The following is an 8,058-nucleotide window of genomic DNA, read 5'->3' as shown; positions in this document are numbered from 1 at the left end:
CACAAAATAGAAATCTAAACTATTGTCCATGCATAAACTATCCAATTCAATCTATCAGCAATGTTATTTGTTTGTTTGAAAAATAGAGTGCTGAGTTTTAAGTGACTTTTGAGATCTGATTAATCTGATTTAATATTCTGTTTTTGTTTTTTGACCTCGGTTGAAAACAGAATTGGTAAAGGCGAATTAATCCACAGCCACAGATATTTTTGACGATGACACGTCGGAATCTCATATTTTGATTCATGGTGCAAACTGCTGCCGCCATTTCAAGGTAAATGCAATTAAAACAAAATAATTGAAGCCATAATTTATTAATGATTACGATTATAGACTCATGATCATCTTGTGCAATTGAACAGTATGCATAATTTTTTTTTTTATCCTATTCCATAATATACTGGAATAACTGTCCCTAGGGTACTGTTCTTGGCAAAATTTTGAAAATATGGAAATTCTGACAAATTTGGCCAAATTGTTCTGGAAGTGAATTTCTATTGCTTGGCAGCTCTGTGAAATTTCTTGTTGATTCCTGTGAGGGAATCAGGTAAAAATCAATTATGGTCGTTAAATATAAGATGAAGACTTTCCTGATTAACTTTCCTTTCCTTGTCTTTTTGTGTACCGTCCTGTATGTGTTTTATAGTGGACTGTGAGTCAACTAAATAAAACGTTAATAGTTTTGTTTTTTTATCATACGCTTTTGTTTGTTTTTCACCTGGACGCACGCTGGACGAGCAACAGTCAGTCTTATCCCGCTTTCCGCTCAAAGAGCCGCGACCCTAATGTGGACAAAGGTTATTGAAACGAATAGGTGTTACTAAACTTTCTAATGAATATGGACTATGGTGTTATTCGTCAAACTACTTGCATGACTGTAAAATTGTAACGCATTTGATTCTCCGTAGAAAGAAAATATTCATGTGTACGTTTCCAGGTTTCAATAAAGGTTTGTGGGGAAGCAGCGAATAGGAGACATGGTGCGTAATTTCCGTTAAGTGTTTACGCATTTCCGCTTATCGCAACACGGCGCCACCAGAGGAACTTCCCCCAACCAGTTACAGTTGTCCTGACCTAACTTCTTTGTTCTCCGGCGCTTTCCGAAACAAGCTTAAGCTTCACCATGGTCGACAAAATGAGCATGTCTCTGGACGACATTATCAAGCTGAACAACAAAGGAAGCCGTGGCGGAGGTTCGTCCCGCGCGAGTGAACGTTCAGCTGTCGCCGGTGGCTCCTCGAGGTCGACGCGGAGTCGAACGAATCATTTCAACCGCGAGAGAGGCAACAGGCCCGCACCGTACACCAGAGTAAGAACCAGTTTTAATACTTTAATTGAGCAGCTTATACGTCTGTGTACGGAGCGCCCTAGGTGACATGGAAGAAAGAAAAAAAAATGGGGGGTGAAAAGCAAATGCGAGATCACGCAAAAACATTCATTCGTCATTATGTGCTTCCGGGTCCCCTTCCGGGTAAACAAACGTAGCCTCCGACAGCCCTATCAGATCAAAAGTTAATAACATGTTCAGGGCTTGAGACATATGTGTCCGTTTGCGATTTAAGAATTTCATCAGGTCGCGTTCGTTTTAATGCTCCTTCCAACACAGGCACTGTGTTGAGTTACCCTCTTTCAGTCTTCTATAGTTTCCGCATTGTGCCTATTCCGACCGCTTTGGACTTGCACTCCTTCCACAGATGCGCATGCTGTTCCATCCATCAATACATTTCATGGTTCACGTAGATACGGGTTCCACACATGCGCATTGATCCACGCAACCCTGTATAAAACCCTGCACACATGCGCATTTATAATGACGACCCCTTAAAAATCTTAACAAAAAACCAGAGCTCCTGTGTTCTTTGTTAGTTGTAATTAGTGCTGGGCGATATGTTAAGAAGCTCGATTCGATATTTTTTTTAATGCTCGAGCTGAAAAAAGGGGATCATTAAAAAAAAAAAAAATTCGCAAATCCGAGAGATTTTGTTGCCCCACGGAAAGTCTTGTTGCGCGGCGACAACATGGAGGACATGCTAGCGACGAGCGAGCAAGAAATAGTCCCGAAAAAATGGCATCTAACGTCCATCATTTTAAAACAACACTAATCTGCAAAACGTCGATGAAAGATGTTACGACTAAAACAGGCATATCCGTGCAACATCAGAAAATGAAGCACGTTATTGCGTTATTAATGTAGAGAGAGGGCTGGCGCATTTTGTGGCTCCGGCATAGTCTTGGCTCCTCGCGGCGTGAGACACGTCACTTCCGGCTTACCCGGTGGCTTACCGCTGGCTGGCGGTGGCTCACAGCCTGCTCATCTCGGCATATCGAGGCACATTCGCCTTGCTGCCCATTCCACGACATCGTATGTGCTTTGAAACGGCTTGTTTTTTTTTATAACGGTCAATATGTATGTAACTACAATCATCCAAAATACCTGCTGTTAACCCAAATGATAGTTTATAAAAAAAAAAAAAAAAAAAAACATGGTGTCAAACATACGGCCCGCGGGCCAGAACCGGCCACTCTGGGTCCAATCCGGCCCGTGGGGATGGAGAAAACATTCACTGCTATTTTTCAATATAAATAAATTTTGTTGCTAATTTTGTCCATTGGAGGGTGCACTGACAACATTTAAATGACATTGATGCACTTGTGAAGGCCAAACAATGCCAAGTTTCAGGTGCACACTAATATAAATTGGTGTGTCATGTTCACACTACAATTCTGTGAAAATAAATACCTCCTGTTGAAATGTTCTAAGACATTGAATATTACAAAATTTCAGTCAAAAGCGTCACTTCAAAAGAGGTTGCTTTGTTGGAGCCTTTTGGGGGTTTTTTCCCCCCACATGCACTGACATTGTTACATCATATGACAACAAATATACAAGGATGGGAACAACAGCATGGAAGAATAGCACACAACGCCGAATGAACAGGATGTTTGGCTTGTGTGACGTCACAGCGCCGGAAAGAGACGAAGACTGGAAGGCGCATTCTGCATCATATTTATCGATTTAACTGCTGTATATCTGCCATATAATCACTTCGAAATGGCAGATGTGGTTTGTAAAGGGGATTCTAGAGTTATCAACAAAAATGTTAAAATCTTTGTCCTCTGACCTTTAAAATAATAGTCCCAAACAGAACATGAATAATTTCTACTGCGATTATTACTGTAATTTCTCGTGTATAATGCGCACACATGTATAATACGCATCCCCAAAGTTGACCTCAAAATTCTGGAAAAGCCTTCTACCTATGTGTAATGCATTTTTACAGTGCATGATTTTGCTTCTACCCATATGATCAAATTTGAATTTTGGCAGTTTTTTTTTTCAAATAATTATTCTGAAGTTAAGCACTTTATTTGAACACATTATACTTTCTTTTTTTATTTACTTGCTCTTATTTTGAAATTCACAGCCCTACTTTTATTTAGTAAATTAGAAAACACACAATTGTCCTCATGTTCGATTACCCAGGCAGAATTTGTAAGATGGGTACAATTCTTTAAAGAAAACATGAAGGGCCAGGTAAAATGCATTTTATTTTATTTGAAATTAAAGGGTCAAGCATTTCAGAAAAGCATTATCATTAAACAAAACATAACCATAAAGAAATTAATGATGGTAGTTGTTCAGTCATCAGTCATATTTATATAAAAAAAAAATCATAAATTCTGCCAGGGTATGCAAACTTATGAGCACAACTGTACATATATGCAGTCATACATACACCCGTCATATTGTAATCAAAGCGTAGGCTACACCTCTTTCATAACCACTAGGTGGCGGTGGCATATTAGAATGAAAGTGTACACCTTTCTCATAACCTCTAGGTGGCGGTGGCATTTTGGAATGAAAGTGTGCAGCTTTTTCATAACCTCTAGATAGCAGCATACATTTATACAATGTGAAAGTTTCCCCCCCTCCCCCCCCATTTTCCCCTATACCTATGTATAATGCGCACTATTGACTTTTGACAATTTTTTGGGGGCGGAGAAAATGCACATTATACACGAGAAATTTCGGTACACTTTTTTTTTTTTTTACGGATAGTTTGTTTTCCTATCCAATCCTCTTAAAATAATTTGAATTTGACTGGCCTGCCCGATAGAAGACCTTTGGGTTGATTTCGACAGAACAGTGAACCAGGCCTCCTTGTCCAACATCAGTGTGTGACCTCGCAAATGTGCTCCTGGAAGAATGGGAATAAATTGCCATAAACTCACTCTTAAACCTTGTTGAAAGCTTTCCCACAAGACTTGAAGCTGTTATAGCTGCAAAGGGTAGACCAAGATCATAATAAACCATATGCATTTAGAATGGGATATCGCTTAAAATCATGTGTGCCAAGGCACGTGAGCGAATACTTTTGGCAATATAGTGTATAATGCAGGGTTAGAAAAAAAAAATCAAGTAATCAAGTCTGATTCTCAATAAACCTCAATTATAATACTAAGAAACCACAGCGGAAGCTTAAAAACTCCACTGTGACACAGTAAAACTGTTCCAGCATAAAGGGGATACAGATTTTCCATTCTGCTTGACCTAACAGCAGAACAGGACCCAAAAAAAAAATTCATTTTCCCCCCAATATCGTGCAGCCCTCAACCTGATAATGATGGAGGAAGAAACTCACATTACGGGCCTCATTTATCAGTGTGGAAGGAAACATTGACAATTTCAATAGGAACACAATTATATCTTATTGAACTGTCATGTATTTTGAGGATGCCGACCCCAAGTGGACAACAATATCTGCACCTCACATACCCATATGAAGGTTTTGCAGGATCTCGCATTGGAGTGTTTTTTTGTTTTTGTTTTTTTGCAAAAAAAAAAATTTCTTGCATGTCCCCTTAGGGCAGGGGTGTCAAACTAATTTTTGTCGTGGGCCACATCGTAGCTGTGGTTCAACTCGGAGAGCCGTTATGGCTGCAAACCCATATGAATGTATGATTGCCTCATATTATTACGTGTACACAAATTAATGGATAATTAGTTTTGAAATCAAAAGCCAGTAAAACAGTTTGTTCAACTAGAGTATAAATCAATTTTATTTTAAAAGGGGGGTTGGTACCAAAAAATGCTTGCAATATGTGAATATTTTCAAAAGTGAAGACAATTTGCAATTTTGGTATTTTAGCAAGAAACACAAAGTCGATGCACACTCTCACTGGCCACATAAAATGATGGGGCGGGCCGGATCTGGCCCCCGGGCCACCAGTTTGACACCCGTGTCTTAGGGGCTCCATACTTGTGAATGCGCTTGTTCATAAACTATATTGGTCTTGTGTAATCGGAGGTGTTAATGTGATTGAATAGTCAGATAAAATCCTGTCGTTGTCTCCGATGTACTCTTTATGGCTACCAGCTTTACCTCACCGAGACTCAACCTACCCAACGCAACAGGTCTCGTGCCCGTGTCGCCACTATTTGATGTTCATTGTTCAATCAAGATGGCTGCTCCATGGTGCTCTTCAGTTGAGAGGTTGTTGGTGGTGAAGCTGTCTGTCGTTGCCTTACGTCAATTTACTCCAAAGAACCAGGCCAGCTCCAAGGGTGACCTTTCCAGGCCTACATTAACTGCACTCTTTGTGCAGTTATGCTTGTTCATCCACTGACTGCAGTGAGGGTTTATGTGGTGTCTAAACTGTTCATGTTTCCCTTTCCAGCCCAGAGAGTTGCCAGACAAATGGCAGCACGACATGTTTGAGCAGCATGCTGGTGAACATAGAGGACAGAGCTCAGGAGCAGACAGAAGTACAGAAAATAGCACTAAACTGCTCATTTCCAATCTGGATTTTGGAGTGTCTGACACAGACATCAAAGTAATTTCCACAATACTTAAACTCCACGATGTTGCGTCAAATTGACAATGACTGATGCTTGACTTCTCCCCACAGGAGCTGTTTGAAGACTTTGGGCCTCTGAGGAAAGTATTGGTCCACTATGACCGGTCTGGTCGCAGCAAAGGAAGTGCAGATATTTGCTTTGAAAATACAGCAGATGCAATCACAGCCATGAAGCACTATAATGGAGTCCCTCTAGATGGTGAGGATTTGGCTGTCAGACAGCAACCATATCTCATTATAATGCCAACATTATCTATATTACGTAAATGTCCTCTCTTGTCATTCTGACTCTTCAGGTCGCCCTATGAAGATCGTACAAGTGACATCAGACGTCGACTCGCAAAGTAGAATATACACACAGAGGTGAGTAGTGTCCATTGTCATATAATCATCACTTGATCTTGAATTTTGTTTTCGTGTTCCCTTCTACTCGCTGATTTATGATCTGCCCACAGCTCCAACAGAGGCTTTGATAGGAGTAGGCTCGGTCAGCCCACGTTTGATAGGGGTGACAGAAATGAATGGAGTGAAAGGAGGAGAGGCGGCAACAGTGGAGGCTCAAGAGGTTGGGGAAGTGGACGAGGGAGAGGGAGAGGAAACAGACCCCAGCTGTCAGCTGAAGAGTTGGATGCCCAGTTGGATGCTTACAATGCTATGGTATGCAATGCATTTTACACTTGCCTTTATTTTTTCAGATCCACACTCTCATTTAGTATATACCAAATATGAAAACTGAAATGTATTTTATTTCTTGTTGCTTTGTTACAGGCGAACAACAATTAGCATTTTGGAAAGAAACCTGCAATCCACATTTTTTTTTTTTAATCATCATGGGTCTTATTTCTTTTTGTTTAGAAACCATTTTGCTGTATGGAACAATGTGTTCCGTTTTAAATATTTTACTGTTCTCGATTCCATGTTAATGTCGGATTGTCTTTGGTGAGAGGCCAACACATGTTCTTGCTCCCTAAATAGCTCTCATTTTTTAATTGCAAGATGATTTAGTACTTTAATACCCTTTTTGTGTTAAATTGTTTCATAATGTCTGTCACTTGGTACTGTATACTTGACATGTGAACATCCCAGGGTTTTGTACATAAACATACAATCAAATTGTTCTTTTCTGTTCATTTAAAAAATTCCTCCTACTAGGAGAAATTGATCATCTCAGTGCTCACATCATGAGGCCTCAGAATTTTCTTATTAGTAAGACACATCCAATGCGAATAAAGACTTAACTAATCAAATTGTAACTGAGAACTAACTCATCCTGTGATCCTAACGCTTATGCCAATTGTGATAAAGTACAGCAAATACGTTATTGATAATTATATTAGGGAGGATTGTATTTTTTGGCAACATACTTAGATTTTTTATTTAATTATTGATGAAAATATATATTTTTTAACTTTTCACTATACAAATGGACTAAAGTGGTTTAGGAGCACAACATTAAGACATTCTGGAACATAGCTTGTTAAATTGCCACAACAACAACTCTTGCTGACAGGGTAGTCTTTACTCAGCTCAGGGGTTCACAGCAACAAAAGACAACAGAACAACATTTTAAATGATTTAAAAAACTGGAGAGATTTGTAACGTGATGTGAAAGTCGCTGTGGGCACCACATAGTAGCGGTTAGCATGTCTGCCTCTGTTGGGGGATCTGCGTTTTAATCTGTCCTTACTGTGTTGAGCATCATCTCCCTGTGCTCGTGTGGGTTTTTGCCGCATACTCCGTTTTTTTTTGTATGTACACCCGCGCACGTGTATATACGTATATATATATTTTTTTTTTCCATCTTACATACACATGCGTGTTAGGTTACTTGAAGACTTTAGTCATCTTCAGTTGTGATTGGTTTTCCAAAGAGTGGATTAAAATATATATATTGATATAAAAACAAAGAGACCAAGGTAACATTGCAAAAACTTGCACATGTAGATGAACACACTCACATGAACACCTAAGGATGATTTTTAGTCTTCAATTAACTGAAATGCATGTTTTTGGAATGTGTGGGGAAACCACAACCCAATTTTTTTTGGGGGGGGGGTGGAAAGGGGAACTAAAAATAACTGAGAAAATGTGGTTGCACAAGTGTGCACACCCTCAAATAACTTGGGCCATGTCTGTGTTCAAAATTAACCAATCACAAACATACACACTACACTTTGAGTGACACCATGTTGTATTCAT

The 8,058-nt window shown here is 39.6% G+C and overlaps 1 protein-coding gene across 1 annotated transcript; it reads left to right on the top strand.

Moving 5' to 3' along the window:
- Positions 1-992: 992 nt before the first annotated feature.
- On the top strand, positions 993-6,975 carry LOC133477462 (aly/REF export factor 2-like). The gene is made up of 6 exons (XM_061772245.1): positions 993-1,309; positions 5,680-5,835; positions 5,911-6,058; positions 6,156-6,222; positions 6,315-6,516; positions 6,628-6,975. Exons 1-6 carry the CDS (start codon positions 1,124-1,126, stop codon positions 6,640-6,642), a joined length of 774 nt encoding a protein of 257 aa, XP_061628229.1. The 5' UTR covers positions 993-1,123; the 3' UTR covers positions 6,643-6,975.
- Positions 6,976-8,058: the final 1,083 nt, after the last annotated feature.

This window comes from Phyllopteryx taeniolatus, chromosome 4 (genome assembly GCF_024500385.1).
Source record: "Phyllopteryx taeniolatus isolate TA_2022b chromosome 4, UOR_Ptae_1.2, whole genome shotgun sequence".
Taxonomy (NCBI): Eukaryota; Metazoa; Chordata; class Actinopteri; order Syngnathiformes; family Syngnathidae; genus Phyllopteryx; species Phyllopteryx taeniolatus.
This window is presented reverse-complemented; position numbering and strand designations above follow the sequence as displayed.